The sequence below is a fragment of the Panulirus ornatus genome, chromosome 30 (genome assembly GCF_036320965.1).
Source record: "Panulirus ornatus isolate Po-2019 chromosome 30, ASM3632096v1, whole genome shotgun sequence".
NCBI lineage: Eukaryota > Metazoa > Arthropoda > Malacostraca > Decapoda > Palinuridae > Panulirus > Panulirus ornatus.
Window position 1 is genome coordinate 14,933,155 of NC_092253.1, and position 21,319 is coordinate 14,954,473.

The 21,319-nt window shown below is 45.1% G+C and overlaps 1 protein-coding gene across 1 annotated transcript in view; it reads left to right on the plus strand.

The window, feature by feature from the left end:
* LOC139758422 (uncharacterized) overlaps positions 1 to 21,319 on the plus strand; it is a 479,160-nt gene that overhangs the window by 441,992 nt on the left and 15,849 nt on the right. The window contains exon 2 of the mRNA XM_071679811.1: positions 19,237 to 19,396. Within this exon, the coding sequence (XP_071535912.1) occupies positions 19,237 to 19,396 (160 nt within the window). The remainder of the gene's footprint in view (positions 1 to 19,236; positions 19,397 to 21,319) is intronic.

A 21,319-nucleotide genomic window follows, 5' to 3' on the forward strand; every position in this document is an offset into this window, starting at 1 on the left:
ACAAAGGCCACATTCGTTCACACTCAGTCTCTAGCTGTCATGTAATAATGCACCGAAACCACAGCTCCCTTTCCACATCCAGGCCCCACACAACTTTCCATGGTTTACCCCAGACGCTTCACATGCCCTGGTTCAATCCATTGACAGCACGTCGATCCCGGTATACCACATCGATCCAATTCACTCTATTCCTTGCACGCCTTTCACCCTCCTGCATGTTCAGGCCCCGATCACTCAAAATCTTTTTCACTCCATCTTTCCACCTCCAATTTGGTCTCCCACTTCTCCTCGTTCCCTCCACTTCTGACACGTATATCCTCTTTGTCAATCTTTCCTCACTCATTCTCTCCATGTGACCAGAACATTTCAAAACACCCTCTTCTGCTCTCTCAACCACACTCTTTTTATTACCACACATCTCTCTTACTCTATTATTACTTACTCGATCAAACCACCTCACACCACATATTGTCCTCAAACATCTCATTTCCAGCACATCCACCCTCCTGCGTACAACTCTATCCATAGCCCAAGCCTCGCAACCATACAACATAGTTGGAACCACTATTCCTTCAAACATACCCATTTTTGCTTTCCGAGATAATGTTCTCGACTTCCACACATTCTTCAACGCTCCCAGAACTTTCGCCCCCTCCCCCACCCTATGATTCACTTCCGCTTCCATGGTTCCATCCGCTGCCAAATCCACTTCCAGATATCTAAAACACTTTACTTCCTCCAGTTTTTCTCCATTCAAACTTACCTCCCAATTGACTTGACCCTCAACCCTACTGTACCTAATAACCTTGCTTTTATTCACATTCACTCTCAACATTCTTCTTTCACATACTTTACCAAACTCAGTCACCAGCTTCTGCAGTTTCTCACATGAATTAGCCCTGGTTGGTAAGGTTATTTAATGTATGTATGATTCATGGTGAGGTGCCTGAGGATTGGCGTAATGCTTGCATAGTGCCATTGTACAAAGGCAAAGGTGACAAAGGTGAGTGCTCAAATTACAGAGTTATATGTTTGCTGAGTATTCCTGGGAAATCATATGGGAGGGTATTGATTGAGATGGTGAAGGCATGTACAGAGCATCAGATTGGGGAAGAGCAGTGTGGCTTCAGAAGTGGTAGAGGATGTGTGGATCAGGTGTTTGCTTTGAAAAATGTATGTGAGAAATATTTAGAAAAGCAAATGGATTTGTATGTAGCATTTATGGTTCTGGAGAAGGCAAATGATAGAGTTAATAGAGATGCTCTGTGGAAGGTATTAAGAATATATGGTGTGGGAGGCAAGTTGTTAGTTTTAGTTGTTAGAGGAAAGTGATTGGTTCTCAGTGAAAGTATGTTTGCGGCAGGGGTGTGTGATGTCTCCATGGTTGTTTAATTTGTTTATGGATGGGGTTGTTAGGGAGGTAAATGCAAGAGTTTTGGAAAGAGAGGCAAGTATGCAGTCTGTCGTGGATGAGAGAGCTTGGGAAGTGAGTCAGTTGTTGTTCGCTGATATATATATATATATATATATATATATATATATATATATATATATATATATATATATATATATATATATATTATACTTTGTCGCAGTCTCCCGAGTTAGCCAGGCAGCGCAAGGAAACAGACGAAAGAATGACCCAACCCACCCACATACACGCACATATATATATATATATATATATATATATATATATATATATATATATATATATATATATATATATATATATATATATATACGATGACGCGAATAGTATGCAAGTTTATGTGATTTTTTCACTCACTTGATTACCTTGCAATCACTGCAGGTGAGCCTATAATTCAGTTAGGACAAAGTAAGAGCATTTCCCAGCATCACATACCAATCTATATAATGCTCGGATTAGTCCGCCTCCACCCAGCTCACTGGCTCGACTCCTGTTCCATCTCGTTTCAAACCGACTCCCGACCGACTCCTCCCGTTCTAACTCGATACCTATTGTTTACTGCTTCAGACAACCTAGTTGACTCGAACCCTGTTGGTTCACGCTTCAGAATAACACTAAACATTTTGGCTATTCGATCTTTATTGAACCATGTTTCACACTCCTCTTTTGATGGTTTGATTAGTTCATGTATATCATTGACTCCTCCCGGTTTGCCTGCTTCACATTGACTCCTTTTGACTCGTTCGATTCTCTTAGGACTGACTGACTCCCTAATCAGGTCAGAGGCGACGTTTGTATTAGGTTTAGGAAGAATGATGATAATTCTTAATGTTCTCGTCAGACTTGAAAATCTTTTAGTTGGCTTAGGTCAATCATACTGTGTGAAGTGACTGAATATCTAGCTAGGAAATTATTCCATGCCAGGTATATGAACAAGACCCGGCTGTTACAGTGAACACAACTGATCATTATATTCATAGCTGACGAGACAAGAGTTCGTCAAAGTTAGAACTGGCAGAGTGAAGCAGTTGGTAGAAAAGTCAGATTGAGACGGAAGGTGAAAAAAGATAATGGCATTTGGTGGATTGCTGGAATAGAATGGTCTGAATCATACGATGAAGAGGAAGATAATGGATAGCGTTAGGTAGTGAGGCTGAGGGCCTGTATGTTCTGGCTCTGAGTGAAACAATGCTCAAAGATATGTGGGAAGAATAGCTTAGGAACGTCATGCGTGTAATTTCATTGGTTGGTGTCAACGCGAGAGCTAAGGAAGGGGTAGCACTTCTGCTGAAGTAGGAGTTGAGAATGTGTGAAAGAATGTGAGGGAGTGAGCTTCAGGCTGATGTAGGTAAAGATAAAAGTGGATCACGAGAGATATATGATATCAGTTCTTATGCACCTGGACACGAGAGAGGTAAGAAAGAGAGGCGAGTGTTTTGAGAGGAACTGAGTGAGTGTGTTAGAAATTTTGATGTAAAAGATTGGGTATTTGTGATGCGTGATTTATATGCATGAGTGGGAAATGTAGCAATGGAGGGTATGATAGGGTGGCATGGTGTACGCGGTGATGTGAATGAAAATGGTGACCTGCTTGTGGTGTCGTATGCTGGAAGAGGACTGGTGACTGGGTATACCTGGGTATAAAAGAGGAGAAAAGCATCATACAAATGAAGTCAAGAAATACCAAGAAGCTGTACAGGTTACTAAAGAGGGGCAAATAATGTCATTCATGAAGATGAAACGAAGATTCATCAAATCTTATCGTAAACGTATTCATGATTCTGCTTCCAATTCTTCTCACGGATGAATCCTTCCATATATCAACAATTCCGTTAAAGAAACACTATTTCTCTATCGAAGTAAAATGTTTGGTAACGCATTTGCTTCCACCACTGTGAGTGAAATCAGACAAGTCTAACCTTACATAGCTCTTTCGATCGAGATATCAAAGCTCCTCATAACTGTTGAATACCTGTAATAAATCACCTATTATCCATCTCCTTAAATAAGCTAAAGTCGCCACCTCGGCTCTCATCGGAACCATGTGTCTCTCTCCGCGGAAACCGTCATGGTAGCGCAAGCCGCTATAGCGTCTCCTGTTTCTTTATCTCCCCCACCCCCAGTGGTACGTCTTCATCTCTTACGCTGAGCTGGCGAAAGTGTTCCACTCTCATCCATGAAACTGTAACCGTGATATGAGTTCTGTATTCACAGGTACATACTCATGATACGAAATATTATTGAAGATCTTTCTCATTGCTTCATTGTCTTGGGCCAAGTCGACGTTTTCTATAACCAATGGACCAATTTTCTGTGGGTAACGACTATCCTGCTTTTGACTGTAATATTCCTTAGGGCTTCTTTCGCTATTTTCTGTAAAGTAGGTTGGTTCATACTGACTGTTCGCGTTACGGATAAGTAAGTCTCTCCCATTTACGACACAAGATAACAACATGGTGTACCAGGCTGGCTGTTGCCGCTGAGTATCTCGCGCGCTATTTGCTTCGAGAACAAACTGTTCTTGATGCCATTGTTCCTCCACTGGGTCTGTTTTGGACGTTGACCGTCCGCTGCACACAGGCACGTGAGGAACCCACACGAGTCGGAGTGTTTCCCTGGGGCTCTTACGACCTGTCATCCAGAAGGTTCTCGCTTTTTGTGTTTTCTTCTTTCGTGTTGGTTAAGACGGTACGGGCGACTGAATATGCCAATTAAGGACATCTCATTAATGATATATATATATATATATATATATATATATATATATATATATATATATATATATATATATATATATATATATATATATATTGTTTTATCATACTTAGCCACTGTCTCCCGCGACAGCGAGGTAGCGCAAGGAAATAGACAAAAGAATGACCCAACCTACCACATACACATGTATGTACATAAAACGCCCACACACGCACATACACATACCTATACATTCAAACATATACATACATATACATACACAGACATGTACATATCCATACCTGCTGCCTTCATCCATTCTCATCGCCACCCGGACACATGTGAAACAGTACAACCCCCCCCCCCCCCGGCGTGCACGCGAGGCAACGCTAAGAAAAGACAACAAGGCCACATTCGTTCACACTTAGGCTCTAGCTGTCATGTATAATGGAAGTCGAGAACATTATCTCGGAAAGCAAAAATGGGTATGTATGAAGGAATAGTGGTTCCAACAATGTTGTATGGTTGCGAGGCGTGGGCTATGGATAAAGTTGTGTGCAGGAGGATGGATGTGCTGGAAATGAGATGTCTGAGGACAATGTGTGGTGTGAAGTGGTTTGATCGAGTGAGTAACGTAAGGGTAAGAGAGATGTGTGGAAATAAAAAGAGCGTGGTTGAGAGAGCAGAAGAGGGTGTTTTGAAGTGGTTTGGGCACATGGAGAGGATGAGTGAGGAAAGATTGACCAAGAGGATATATGTGTCGGAGGTGGAGGGAACGAGGAGAAGAAGGAGACCAAATTGGAGGTGGAAAGATGGAGTGAAAAAGATTTTGTGTGATCGGGGCCTGAACATGCAGGAGGGTGAAAGGAGGGCAAGGAATAGAGTGAATTGGAGTGATGTGGTATACCGGGGTTGACGTGCTGTCAGTGGATTGAATCAAGGCATGTGAAGCGTCTGGGGTAAGCCATGGAAAGCTGTGTAGGTATGTATATTTGCGTGTGTGGACGTATGTATATACATGTGTATGGGGGGGGTTGGGCCATTTCTTTCGTCTGTTTCCTTGCGCTACCTCGCAAACGCGGGAGACAGCGACAAAGTATAATGAAAAAAATAATAATAAATAATATATATATATATATATATATATATATATATATATATATATATATATATATATATACATACCCTAGCCTATGACATGTATCCATTTTATCGACCACCCCCCCACCCCACCCCATGGGGTAGATAAACAGCTGGGTTGACTGTAGACCGACTGCGGTAACCAGGATTCGAACCTATGCGCTCGACCCTGGGCGGCCCGTGAATGCGTCATGGTCAGGAACGCTAACTGCCACACAACATAGGTTCGAAGATGATTGTGTACGTTGATGATATAGTCCCAGACCTGTGTGTGAGAAGCAACCTGATGATCATTGTCTATCTAAATTCTCGATACTTATTCATGACCTTCATGTCGACCTTATGATTAACTTGAAGTAATTTGTTTGTGATCACTTGTGCTAAGACTCAGATTCTCTATCTTCATCATATATAGACGAGATCCTCATTTGCATGTAGAACGAAGTCTAACGCGCCCTTCTCGTCTTAGGTAGGCTCCTCGCCCACCTGTTTCATAAGACCATCAAAGCAAGTTTGGGCAGAGCTCGCACACACACACACACACACACACACACACACACACACACACACACGGTGCTGCTGTAGAGGTGATTCCTCCATCTTGAATACCAATTTGTTCGAATCTTCTCACAATGATGTAAACGAGTTCGTTACAATTATCTATTACTTGGTCATACGTTAGTTATCTCCCTCTGGAAGACAGTGAACTGAATCCTACTGTTGTTCCTTTTACGATAATTATCTTTATGATTTATATAAACACTATAATGGGACCCATTATCAACAGCTACATAATCTCCAGCACGCACCCTGGAGGTACGTTGTCGGCAGAGACATATCTATTTCTAATCAACATTGGGTCATATTATGATTTTCCTTCAGCTCCATTGTCTCTGATATCAAGAATGTTTCAAAATGCTAACATTAAGTTCGTAGCTCCACACGACCGTGCGCAGCTCCACATGTACGTGCCTTTTTCGACCAGAACGCACGTGCACACACACTAGGGAGAGGCCTGCCGGAGCGGACAGCGCCGTGTTAAGTTTGGACGTCGCTCGTGAACTCAGACGAAGGTCTTTCTCGTGAAGCGTTCGCCATTTCTCTCTTTCTGACTGTGACGCAGATTCAAAGCTGCAGATCTCATATATATATATATATATATATATATATATATATATATATATATATATATATATATATATATATATATTTTGCTTTGTCGCTGTCTCCCGCGTTTGCAAGGTAGCGCAAGGAAACAGACGAAAGAAATGGCCCAACCCACCCCCATACACATATATATACATACACGTCCACACACGCAAATATACATACCTATACATCTCAATGTACACATATATATACACACACAGACACATACATATATACCCATGCACAATTCACACTGTCTGCCTTTATTCATTCCCATCGCACACCTCGCCACACATGGAATACCATCCCCCTCCCCCCTCATGTGTGCGAGGTAGCGCTAGGAAAAGACAACAAAGGCCCCATTCGTTCACACTCAGTCTCTAGCTGTCATGCAATAATGCCCGAAACCACAGCTCCCTTTCCACATCCAGGCCCCACACAACTTTCCATGGTTTACCCCAGACGCTTCACATGCCCTGATTCAATCCACTAACAGCACGTCAACCCCGGTATACCACATCGATCCAATTCACTCTATTCCTTGCCCGCCTTTCACCCTCCTGCATGTTCAGGCCCCGATCACACAAAATCTTTTTCACTCCATCTTTCCACCTCCAATTTGGTCTCCCACTTCTCCTCGTTCCCTCCACCTCCGACACATATATCCTCTTGGTCAATCTTTCCTCACTCATTCTCTCCATGTGCCCAAACCATTTCAAAACACCCTCTTCTGCTCTCTCAACCACGCTCTTTTTATTTCCACACATCTCTCTTACCCTTACATTACTTACCCGATCAAACCACCTCACACCACACATTGTCCTCAAACATCTCATTTCCAGCACATCCACCTTCCTGCGCACAACTCCATCCATAGCCCACGCCTCGCAACCATACAACATTGTTGGAACCACTATTCCTTCAAACATACCCATTTTTGCTTTCCGAGATAATGTTCTCGACTTCCAAACACTCTTCAAGGCTCCCAGGATTTTCGCCCCCTCCCCCACCCTATGATTCACTTCCGCTTCCATGGTTCCATCCGCTGCCAGATCCATTCCCAGATATCTAAAACACTTTACTTCCTCCAATTTTTCTCCATTCAAACTTACCTCCCAATTGACTTGACCCTCAACCCTACTGTACCTAATAACTTTGCTCTTATTCACATTTACTCTTAACTTTCTTCTTTCACACACTTTACCAAACTCAGTCACCAGCTTCTGCAGTTTCTCACATGAATCAGCCACCAGCGCTGTATCATCAGCGAACAACAACTGATTCACTTCCCAAGCTCTCTCATCCCCAACAGACTTCATACTTGCCCCTCTTTTCAAAACTCTTGCATTCCCCTCCCTAACAACCTCATCCATAAACTAATTAAACAACCATGGAGACATCACACACCCCTGCCGCAAACCTACATTCACTGAGAACCAATCACTTTCCTCTCTTCCTACACGTACACATGCCTTACGTCCTCGATAAAAACTTTTCACTGCTTCTAACAACTTGCCTCCCACACCATATATTCTTAATACCTTCCACAGAGCATCTCTATCAACTCTATCATATGCCTTCTCCAGATCCATAAATGCTACATACAAATCCATTTGCTTTTCTAAGTATTTCTCACATACATTCTTCAAAGCAAACACCTGATCCACACATCCTCTACCACTTCTGAAACCACACTGCTCTTCCCCAATCTGATGCTCTGTACATGCCTTCACCCTCTCAATCAATACACTCCCATATAATTTACCAGGAATACTCAACAGACTTATACCTCTATAATTTGAGCACTCACTCTTATCCCCTTTGCCTTTGTACAATGGCACTATGCACGCATTCCGCCAATCCTCAGGCACCTCACCATGAGTCATACATACATTAAATAACCTTACCAACCAGTCAACAATACAGTCACCCCCTTTTTTAATAAATTCCACTGCAATACCATCCAAACCTGCTGCCTTGCCGGCTTTCATCTTCCGCAAAGCTTTTACTACCTCTTCTCTGTTTACCATATCATTTTCCCTAACCCTCTCACTTTGCACACCACCTCAACCAAAAGACCCTATATATACATATATATATATATATATATATATATATATATATATATATATATATATATATATATATATATATATATATATATGTATATATGTATATATATATATATATATATATATATATATATATATATTTATATATATATACATATATATATATATATATATATATATATATATATATATATATATATATATATATATATATATATATATACGGCATGTACAGAGCATCAGATTGGGGAAGAGCAGTGTGGTTTCAGAAGTGGTAGAGGATGTGTGGATCAGGTGTTTGCTTTGAAGAATGTATGTGAGAAATACTTAGAAAAGCAAATGGATTTGTATGTAGCATTTATGGATCTGGAGAAGGCATATGATAGAGTTGATAGAGATGCTCTGTGGAAGGTATTAAGAATATATGGTGTGGGAGGAAAGTTGTTAGAAGCAGTGAAAAGTTTTTATCGAGGATGTAAGGCATGTGTACGTGTAGGAAGAGAGGAAAGTGATTGGTTCTCAGTGAATGTAGGTTTGCGGCAGGGGTGTGTGATGTCTCCATGGTTGTTTAATTTGTTTATGGATGGGGTTGTTAGGGAGGTAAATGCAAGAGTTTTGGAAAGAGGGGCAAGTATGAAGTCTGTTGGGGATGAGAGAGCTTGGGAAGTGAGTCAGTTGTTGTTCGCTGATGATACAGCGCTGGTGGCTGATTCATGTGAGAAAATGCAGAAGCTGGTGGCTGAGTTTGGTAAAGTGTGTGGAAGAGGAAAGTTAAGAGTAAATGTGAATAAGAGCAAGGTTATTAGGTACAGTAGGGTTGAGGGTCAAGTCAATTGGGAGGTGAGTTTGAATGGAGAAAAACTGGAGGAAGTGAAGTGTTTTAGATATCTGGGAGTGGATCTGGCAGCGGATGGAACCATGGAAGCGGAAGTGGATCATAGGGTGGGGGAGGGGGCGAAAATTCTGAGGGCCTTGAAGAATGTGTGGAAGTCGAGAACATTATCTCGGAAAGCAAAAATGGGTATGTTTGAAGGAATAGTGGTTCCAACAATGTTGTATGGTTGCGAGGCGTGGGCTATGGATAGAGTTGTGCGCAGGAGGATGGATGTGCTGGAAATGAGATGTTTGAGGACAATGTGTGGTGTGAGGTGGTTTGATCGAGTGAGTAACGTAAGGGTAAGAGAGATGTGTGGAAATAAAAAGAGCGTGGTTGAGAGAGCAGAAGAGGGTGTTTTGAAGTGGTTTGGGCACATGGAGAGAATGAGTGAGGAAAGATTGACCAAGAGGATATATGTGTCGGAGGTGGAGGGAACGAGGAGAAGAGGGAGACCAAATTGGAGGTGGAAAGATGGAGTGAAAAAGATTTTGTGTGATCGGGGCCTGAACATGCAGGAGGGTGAAAGGAGGGCAAGGAATAGAGTGAATTGGAGCGATGTGGTATACCGGGGTTGACGTGCTGTCAGTGGATTGAATCAAGGCATGTGAAGCGTCTGGGGTAAACCATGGAAAGCTGTGTAGGTATGTATATTTGCGTGTGTGGACGTATGTATATACATGTGTATGGGGGGGGGGCCATTTCTTTCGTCTGTTTCCTTGCGCTACCTCGCAAACACGGGAGACAGCGACAAAGTATAATAAAAAAAAAATAATAATATATATATATATATATATATATATATATATATATATATATATATATATATATATATATATATATATATATATGTATGAACACCCAACTAAGAATTTTCTCTTTGACAATAAGTAGCCTGGTTTCAGAGAGTTCACGGCAGAAACAACCCGAATGGTCTCCTGTTGCCTCGCACGACAAAAAGTTTATCATATGTTAGACAAGTGTCACGCGGCTCCTTCATTCATCCCTCAACAAGATTGTCCCCCCAGCCCCCCCCCCCCCCACCCACCCCCTAAGAAAACTACTCTCGTTCTACACCTCATGGAAACTTTTTTCCTGGCAGTTGCGTGGGGGGAACTGCCTACCGCAAACGACCACGATGGTTCCCACAGTGTGGTCGTTAGCCTATGAGTTGGCTGTTGCCTCCCTCGGCCCCACAGCAGTGGTCCCCCATACCCTGTCTCCCAACGGTAATATCACCCGCATGTTTAGATCGTCTGAATATTTCTGTGTCATGGGATTTAAAGCCATCAACAGGTAGATGGTCAGTCAAACAGATGGATGGTCAGTCAAACAGGTGGATGGTCAGTCAAACAGATGGATGGTCAGTCAAACAGGTGGATGGCCAGTCAAACAGGTGGATGGCTAGTCAAACAGGTGGATGGTCAGTCAAACAGATGGATGGTCAGTCAAACAGATGGATGGTCAGTCAAACAGATGGATGGTCAGTCAAACAGTTGGATGGCCAGTCAAACCGGTGGATGGTCAGTCAAACAGATGGATGGTCAGTCAAACAGATGGATGGTCAGTCAAACAGGTGGATGGCCAGTCAAACAGGTGGATGGTCAGTCAAACAGTTGGATGGTCAGTCAAACAGATGGATGGTCAGTCAAACAGATAGATGGTCAGTCAAACAGGTGGATGGTCAGTCAAACAGATGGATGGTCAGTCAAACAGATGGATGGTCAGTCAAACAGGTGGATGGTCAGTCAAACAGATGGATGGCCAGTCAAACAGATGGATGGTCAGTCAAACAGTTGGATGGCCAGTCAAACAGATGGATGGTCAGTCAAACAGGTGGATGGTCAGTCAAACAGATGGATGGTCAGTCAAACAGGTGGATGGTCAGTCAAACAGATGGATGGTCAGTCAAACAGATGGATGGTCAGTCAAACCGGTGGATGGTCAGTCAAACAGATGGATGGCCAGTCAAACAGATGGATGGTCAGTCAAACAGTTGGATGGCCAGTCAAACAGATGGATGGTCAGTCAAACAGGTGGATGGCCAGTCAAACAGATGGATGGTCAGTCAAACAGATGGATGGTCAGTCAAAGAGATGGATGGTCAGTCAAACAGGTGGATGGTCAGACAAACAGATGGATGGTCAGCCAAACCGGTGGATGGTCAGTCAAACAGATGGATGGCCAGTCAAACAGATGTATGATCATTCAAACAGGCGGATGGTCAGTCAAACAGGTGGATGGTCAGTCAAACAGATGGATGATCAGTCAAACAGATGTATGGCCAGTCAAACAAGTGGATGGTCAGTCAAACAGATGGATGGTCAGTCAAACAGGTGGATGGTCAGTCAAACAGATGGATGGTCAGTCAAACAGGAGGATGGACAGTCAAACAGATGTATGATCAGTCAAATAGGTGGATGGTCAGTCAAACAGGTGGATGGTCAGTCAAACAGATGGATGATCAGTCAAACAGATGTATGGCCAGTCAAACAAGTGGATGGTCAGTCAAACAGATGGATGGTCAGCCAAACCGGTGGATGGTCAGTCAAACAGGCGGATGGCCAGTCAAACAGATGTATGATCAGTCAAACAGGCGGATGGTCAGTCAAACAGGTGGATGGTCAGTCAAACAGATGGATGATCAGTCAAACAGAATACAAAGGTTACGAAGGAATTCAAACAGCAACAGACCAGTGGGTCATTTCGAGGCTGTATGTGCCAGACGAAGAGATCTGACACCGACAAATTGGTGTGGTAAAAGTTAAACCTCTGCCACACACACGTTCTACTCGGTACATGTGGGTCTGTATGTTGTTGACCTTATAGGCTACCGACAACTGTGGGTTATAAGCGCAAGAACACGCACGTCTTGCTCCTGGATATCCAGCACCAGAACACATTCCTCTACATCTGGAGACATTACTTATACTACAACATACAGAAGATTTTCGGTTCTCCTGTTCGTCCGAACGGATTAATGTATTCTAATCTAATGCTCAGTGTGTCGGAAACATTTTTGATAGGTTTCACATCCACAGGAAAAAGATGTTTTTTTTCAGTTGATTTCTTGATGTGTATCGCCGTTGCCACGGTGTCTTGCTAGTTCGAACCCTACATAGTCGGTAGACACTATATATACGGCTGCTAAGATGACCCTTATAACTTATATTTACGAGCAAACAAACCCACATAGAGAGAAATATGAGCCACGATAGATGTCTGATATTTACGCTCAGCTGTTCCCTACCAAACAGACCTGACCACATGGCTAGCAACCATCGCTAACATGCCATACCAGGGTTAGCCTAGCCTACCACACGGCGTTCCATCATCTTGTTACCCCCAGCAGTATCCCAGCACCGCTCCGCTCTGTGAACCCGGTGGGGAAGGTCAGCAGGCGGTGGTCAGCTGGGGAAGGTCAGCAGGTGGTGGTCAGCTGGGGAAGGTCAGCAGATGGTGGTCAGCTGGGGAAGGTCAGCAGATGGTGGTCAGCTGGGGAAGGTCAGCAGGCGGTGGTCAGCTGGGGAAGGTCAGCAGGTGGTGGTCAGCTGGGGAAGGTCAGCAGGTGGTGGTCAGCTGGGGAAGGTCAGCAGGTGGTGGTCAGCTGGGGAAGGTCAGCAGGCGGTGGTCAGCTGGGGAAGGTCAGCAGGTGGTGGTCAGCTGGGGAAGGTCAGCAGGCGGTGGTCAGCTGGGGAAGGTCAGCAGATGGTGGTCAGCTGGGAAGGTCAGCAGGTGGTGGTCAGCTGGGAAGGTCCGCAGGTGGTGGTCAACTTGAGAAGGTCAGCAGATGGTGGTCAGCTGGGAAGGTCAGCAGGTGGTGTTCAGCTGGGAAGGTCAGCCGGTGGTGGTCAGCTGGGAAGGCCAGCAAGTGGTGGTCAGCTGGGGAAGGTCAGCAGGTGGTGGTCAGCCGGTGGTGGTCAGCTGGGGAAGGTCAGTATGTGCTGGTCAACTTGGGAAGGTCAGCAAATGGTGGTCATCTTGCAAAGGTCAGCAGGTGGTGTTCAGCTTGGGAAGGCCAGCAAGTGGTGGTCAGCTGGTGAGGGTCAACAGGTGGTGGTCAGCTGGGGAAGGTCAGCAGGTAGTGGTCAGCTGGGAAGGTCAGCAGGTGGTGGTCAGCTGGGAAGGTCAGCAGGTGGTGGTCAGCTGGGGAAGGTCAGCAGGTAGTGGTCAGCTGGGAAGGTCAGCAGGTGGTGGTCAGCTGGGAAGGTCAGCCGGTGGTGGTCTGCTGGGAAGGTCAGCAGGTGGTGGTCAGCTGGGGAAGGTCAGCAGGTGGTGGTCAGCAGATGGTGGTCAGCTGGGGAAGGTCATCATGTGCTGGTCAACTTGGGAAGGTCAACAGGTGGTGGTCAGCTGGGAAGGTCAGCAGGTGGTGGTCAGCTGGGTCAGACAGCCAATTTGTTCTTCCTTCCTCCACCGATAGATGATGCAAGGCTAGGGATGACGCAAGGCTAGGGATGACGCAAGGCCAGGGATGATGCAGGGCTAGGGATGATGCAAGGCTTGGGATGACACAAGTGTAGGGATGATACAGCGACTGAGACATCATTCCTACCTACGTACATGACTGACGACCAAGAACACTGGTTACATAAGTACTTCATGAAGTGCATATTCTCACTACAGGCACAGACAGTCTCATATGGAGGTAACGTTTCTCTAAACGTATCATTCCCTCTTGTATGAACACCTACTTTCTGGCACTTCCCAGCACTTTCCTCTCTCTGCCAGCTGATATCTATGAAGTATCTTTCAATACAGATAAAGTAAACATGACATCACAACAGAAGAAATATCGGATATTTATGATAAAATCTTGCTCGCCTTATGAATCCTCCTCGAGGTATTGAGCTTTAATTAAACTCATTCCATTATTCTGCCTCACAGGACCTCAGACAGATATACCAATATATTCCCTCCTCTCACTGATTTAATGACTTCCATTTCACATATGACAACACGTGTTTTGAGACCTACAACTTGTGGCATCTATACGGAGTATGGGTCCCACCAGTTGTAGGTCCCACCAGTTGTAGGTCCCACCAGTTGTAGGTCCCACCAGTTGTAGGTCCCACCAGTTGTAGGTCCCACCAGTTGTAGGTCCCACCAGTTGTAGGCCCCACCAGTTGTAGGTCCCACCAGTTGTAGGTCCCACCAGTTGTAGGTCCCACCAGTTGTAGGGTTATGGCGAGGTGCCTCAGGATTGGTGGAGTGCCTACCGTTGTTATAAAGACGAGGAAAACAACAGTATACCTTTATACCTGTATACCTGGGATGTTGTATGAGAGAGAGAGAGAGAGAGAGAGAGAGAGAGAGAGAGAGAGAGAGAGAGAGAGAGAGAGAGTTGTTAAGAAGGTAAGAGCAAATACACACCATCAGACTGGGAGGGATACTATGTGACTTCTGGAGTAGTAAAAGGACGTGTGTTACGAATACACTAAGCGGGAGGAAAGCTACGAGAGGCAGTGTGTGCTAGCAGGAAGAGAGAGAGAGAGGTGGGTGATTCCAGATGTAGGTGTGTGATGTCACCATGGCTGTTTAACCTGTTTATGGCTGGGGTGTTGGGAAAGGTAAACACGAGGGTCTTGGAGAGAGAGGTGAGTATGCAGTGTGCTGAGGGTGGGCTGGAGGGCTAGGAGGCGAATTAGTTGCTGTTTACTGATGATAAAGCTTTGGTGGCAGGCAGACAAACACATGGAAGCAAACTCATCTTTTTTAAGAAAACGAACTCGCGTTTATGTGCCGTTTAGACAAAAACGAAAATCCTTTACTGTAGTCAGAAGCACAGACTGGTTAAACTGCACTGTGCACAGAACAAATCAGTAGCAGCCAATGATCTACCTATCACCCGGAGGAGGAAAAGAAAACAAGCCTTTTATCATTTGGTAAAGAAAACGGTACCGCAAGATATGTCGCCCGGCACTGAAAACGGAGACAAACTTTTGTCACCCTGTAAAGAAAACGGAACCATTCGATTTGTCACCCTGTAACGAAAGTGGAAACAGACGCGACTGCCTTCCAGGTGCCCGCCATCTGGTTCCTCTCAGCGTCCACAGAAGATATGAACTGTCACACACGTAGTCCGCCTCTGTAGATAACTCATGCAGAACCATCGCTGAGCTCATAAGTTCTCCCCCTTCTAGGATGGAAAAATACATGATGACAGAGAAAGAGCGGGAAAATGTTACTTAATGCCTCTGCCAAAAGTTAATATCATTATAAGATGATATAAAGCTTCTTCCGTCTATCATAGGATCATTACGACACATCTTACAATCCTCTCAACAAATCTTTCGGCTTACTGACCCCACCCAGACATCTCAGACACCTTGCACTCTACCTTCCCACGTCTTACCCAATAACTATTACCTGACGCTTTGGAAAAGACAGGTTTTACACTTCCTCCAACATTCGTAAATACTTTCCCTTGTCTCTTCTTTTTCCCTTTTATCAACATCTCTATATTTCAGTTAAGGCCCGACCTTGATGTGGACTTTTGTTCGTGACTTAAGCCTTCATGGTAAAAAAAGAATGTGAACTTCAAGGGAGAATCCCTCCAACCATCGGAGAATCCCTCCAACCATCGGAGAATCCCTCCAACCATCAGAGAACCAATTCTCCATACGACCAAACCATTTCAGCACACCCTATTCTGCTCTCTCAACCACACTCGTCTTATTTCCACACCTCTCTCTTACCCTTTTAATATTCAGTCGTTTTAACTACCTCACACCTTAGAAATTTCATCTATAACCCATCCACCCTCCTCCACACGTCTCCATCTATATAGCCCATGCCTCGCAACCATACAACATCTTGTGAACCACTTTACTCTCAAACATACCCATTGTCGCCTTTCCAGTAGTGACCTGACCTCTCCCTCTATACATTCCTCATTGCCCCCAGACCCTTCGCCCCCCACTTACCATATTCATAATTACCCCAGGACCAATTTCTATGAAAGAGCCCTGGTGTTACCCAGGGCCTTTCCAAAGACTCCTGCAGCCTAAGGCTGCGCTACTTCCAATAGCGGGGAAATGTAGACTCCTCTGGAGTGAGCACTTATTTGATGAGACTCCCCTCCCTGAGATACAGTCTCGCCAAAGGATATTTTTCGCTCGAAGCGTAACCTAGAGCAGGAGGAGTCCGGTAACACGTGGTGTCTGTGTGTGTGTGTGTGTAAATACATCCAAATGATAAATTTCAGTTTAGCACCCAAGGACGTCTTCCACCAAAGCCCTTACTCATACATATATACGTATGTATATATGTATGTATGTATGTATATCTACATCACCCACAGTTATTTAAGTGAGAGAAGACACGGGCACAGCACCACCCGCGATAGCAGATACACACACACACACACACACACACACATACACACACACACACACACTCGCCTCCGAGGGCCCATCTCCACCATCGCCACCCCTCACCTGTCGCCTGCCCCGGGCCACAGCGATGAGTCCCGTGTGCTTCATCATACTCACACATGCTGCCCTGATGGACTCACCCACTTCAGCAAAGTACCTCGACAACTCCGCCATTAGCATCAGCCTCGGCAACAGCCCTCCCGACTGTACACAGATCCCAGGGCGATCCTCACAGACCTACAGAGGTGAACCACTGCTAACAGCGCCACCACCGACCAGGTACGCACGTCCGCCGTGCCTCCAAGACTATACCTCCTCCTACCGTCTGACCAAGCCCCGAGCCTCCTGCATAGTGTGTAGTTCACCAAGTTCCTCCAGGTCAGTTTGCGGAAGCAACTAAGCTGGAGGGAACACGCCAGCACCAACATAAGATCTTCCAACAATCATAGGTCGATTCATGACTCCCTCCACCTGAAATGAAGAACACCTGCACAACTTGTCATCTTCCCAGACACTCTTATGCCTTCCTCACCTGGGCTTACCACAAGGATAAATCCAGGATCCCTTCTCGAGGGGGTGGGGGGGGGGTCTTACAGCTCCAAGGTTGAGATATCATTTGACGAGATTGGACTAGGATGGTGCACCCTCGCCGCTGGTGTCTTCTCATAAGCAGTGGAGTCCAGTTACTGGATCATCTCCCCGGTCTACCACACAACAAGGGATAATAGTATACGTGCAGGTATGGGGCACACAGGATCATCATCTGTCCCTCTCACACCACATCACTAGAGGTAGCTGGGTCCTCCCTGCAGCTTCCAACCGACTCCTTGGATCCTCATCCTTCACTTAGGGAAGAAGCTAGTGCACCACCCCCACCACCATCACCTTCTGTTATCAGAGATACCTCGTTCCCTTAGCTATAGTTCGGCACCACAACCTCATCAAGCCCATCCGGGGTGGTACAGGCCGCTATAAAAGTGGCCTTATCCTAACTACTGTGAACATCATCAGCAACCAGTAAGCAGCCACCTCAGCGAGGGTACAAAACCTGGCTGTTTAACTACTCCATCGTAAAGCTGTTTACACTGTATGTGTGTTCTCCCTATGTTTAAGTGTTTGGCTGCAGTTAATCTAATAAGATTATCATTATTATCATCATTACCATTGTTATTGTTAATATTATTGTTATTATCATCACTATCATCAGAATTATTATGATCATTATTATCATTACTATTATTATCACTATTGATATCATTATCATTATTATCATCATTATCAATAAAATTGTTATTGTTATCATCATTATTATTATTATCATTATTATTATCATTATCATTATTACTATTTTTATTATTGTCATTATTATTATTATTATTATCATTATTATTATTATTATTATTATAATGATGGAGAGTATGGTAAACACAGGCATGAGTGGCTGAACCATCATCCAGTATACCACTTGTATATACCAGTAGAGATCATCCTCTGGTACATAGTGGTATACTCGAGATCATACCTACACATCTCTGCCCCAAGATTGGTCTGTGTTGTAGGTATATCTTGACCCGAGTTTTGAAGAGTAGTTAGGGTGTGTGTGTGTGTGTGTGTGTGTGTGTGTGTAGATTGCCTGTCTGTACGTATGTGTACGTCTACACACACACACACCCACACACATACACACACACACAGGGAGTATTTTGAAATAAGATTAAAATTTAGAAACTGAAAAAAAAATCCGTTGTTAATTACTCTAATTAAAATTCCAACCACCAAACGTGGAGGATAATCCCACCAGATAGATGTAATTAAAATGTTGATCAACGTGTTTAAAATACCAACTCTCTCTCCCTCCGCCCCCCCCCCCTCCCCACCCCGCCCACAATGACACAAAGGGGGGGGGGGAGATAAGACTCCAGCCAGAGCTTATCTGTGTTACCATCTCTGTCATCATCTTTCCATAACTTCCTTATTCTAATTTTTGCGTCAAATTCTACTTTCCATTTGTCAAATGCTTTCAGATCTTTCTAATTTTTTAAATGCATTTTTTCTCCTCCTCTGTCTTCATCTTGACGCCATGGTTGTACTCGACTCTGTGTGTCGTCTGTGCAACAAATGAACGTCCCGTTCTTTACCACCTCTGTGCCTCGTAACGTTATGGTGAACTGTGTTGTGGTGTAGCCATTCCCTGTGGTCCTCACGAGAGATGGACACAGACACTGGCACACAGACACACAGATACAGACACAACACACACACACACATACAGAAACACATATACACAGATATACACACACAGACACACATATACAGACACAGACACATACAGACACAGAGATACAGATGAAGATACATAGACACACAGATACAGACGAGAAGCTAATTGTGGCATCTTGGGCGTGATAAGTTCTTAATATTATGACAAACCAAAATACCACGTCGACTTGTCTCTGTATCCATATATCTGTTATCTTAACTCCCACCTTCTCTCCCTAGGGTCTGGTAGCATGGGTCATGCTTATCCAAGTGGGCGTGGCCCTGGGCGTGGCCCAGTCACCAACGCCACTCCCACATACTCCGGACGGGTCTCAGGAGGTTCTCTACACCCGAACCACCCACCCACCTGCGCTACACTCACAGCAAGACACTGATGAAGGTGAGTCTGATCTTACCCACGTACATCCGTATACTACCCCCGGAACATCCACACACTACCCTCGTACATCCACGCACTACCCCCGTACATCCACGCACTACCCCCGTACATCCACGCATTTCCCCCGTACATTGACACCCTAACCCCTCATACATCTACATATGCTACCTACAAACTTCCAATCCATAAATACAGATCTACACAAGTCTACAGGACACATCCTCCCCTGCGAAGCTCCCCGAGACCTTAACATACACTGGAGTTTACATCGACCCCATCATCACCCATACACCTACTCAGAGGAGTACATATTGCTCTACATATTAATGAATATCATGATGTATTCTGCCGTCATTAGCCATCGCCCGAGGTCTACGTTATTTCTTATTGGAAGATTTGTTGGACTGGAGGACTGATAGACGAATATTCACAGAGTTTCTGATCAACGAATAAGTTTACATTAAGTTTTCGAATACCAGGACGTTGAGCAGTGTTATGATAATACCAGGACGTTGAACAGTGTTATGATAATACCAGGACGTTGAACAGTGTTATGATAATACCAGGACGTTGAACAGTGTTATGATAATACCAGGACGTTGAACAGTGTTATGATAATACCAGGACGTTGAACAGTGTTATGATAATACCAGGACGTTGAACAGTGTTATGATAAGAGTTTGTAGAGGATGTCCGTCAGAGGAGTAGGTTCATTTTCGTTGAGGATGATATAGAAAACGGAATATTTAATCGAATACTTGAGAACGACAAGACAACCCTAAAGGACGACAGTACGACCCTTGAGCACGACGGTACGACCCTTGAGGACGACGGCACGACCCTTGAGGGCGACAGCACGACCCTTGAGGGCGACAGCACGACCCTTGAGGACGACGGTACGGCTCCTGAGCACGAAGGTACGACCCTTGAGCACGATGGTATAACCCCTGAGCACGACAGCACGACCCTTGAGGACGACGGTACGGCTCCTGAGCACGAAGGTACGACCCCTGAGCATGATGGTATAACCCCTGAGCACGATGGTACGACCCTTGAACAAGAAGGTACGACCCTTAAGTAGGGGTATGGATGGCCTGTTCTCTGACCCGACCCTTGAGAGTCACGTCAGGTATCACACCATTGTACTTGGAAAGGTCGTAACGCCGTGTGCTGGAGAGTCGTACTCCTGTGTATATGGGGGTCGTTACGTGGAGGAGTTGATACTGTTGCGTAATGTTCCTGGAAGCTAACTCGCGGTGGATGATCTCGTGATGAGGTGAACACAACCTCGTATTATCTTCCCCGGGAACTCACGACGCACACCCGTTGTGGGACTGTGAGGAGGGTGAGGGAATGAGGACACTTTGTGGAGGATGAGGGGTGGGGACACTTTGTGGAGGGTGAGGGGTAGGGACACTTTGTGGAGGGTGAGGGAATGAGGACACTTGTGGAGGGTGAGGAGTGAGGACACTGTGTGGAGAGTGAGGGAATGAGGACACTTTGTGGAGGGTAAGGAGTGAGGACACTTTGTGGAGGGTGAGAAAATGAGGACACTTTGTGGAGGGTAAGGAGTGAGGACACTTTGTGGAGGGTGAGGAGTGAGGACACTTTGTGGAGGGTGAAGGGTGGGGACACTTTGTGGAGGGTGAGGGGTGAGGACACTTTGTGGAGGGTGAGGGGTGGGGACACTTTGTGGAGGGTGAGGAGTGAGGACACTTTGTGGAGGGTGAGGAGTGAGGACACTTTGTGGAGGGTGAGGAGTGAGGACACTTTGTGGAGGGTGAGGAAATGAGGACAGTTTGTGGAGGGTGAGGAGTGAGGACACTTTGTGGAGGGTGAGGAGTGAGGACACTTTGTGGAGGGTGAGAAGTGAGGACACTTTGTGGAGGGTAAGGAATGAGGACACTTTGTGGAGGGTGAGGG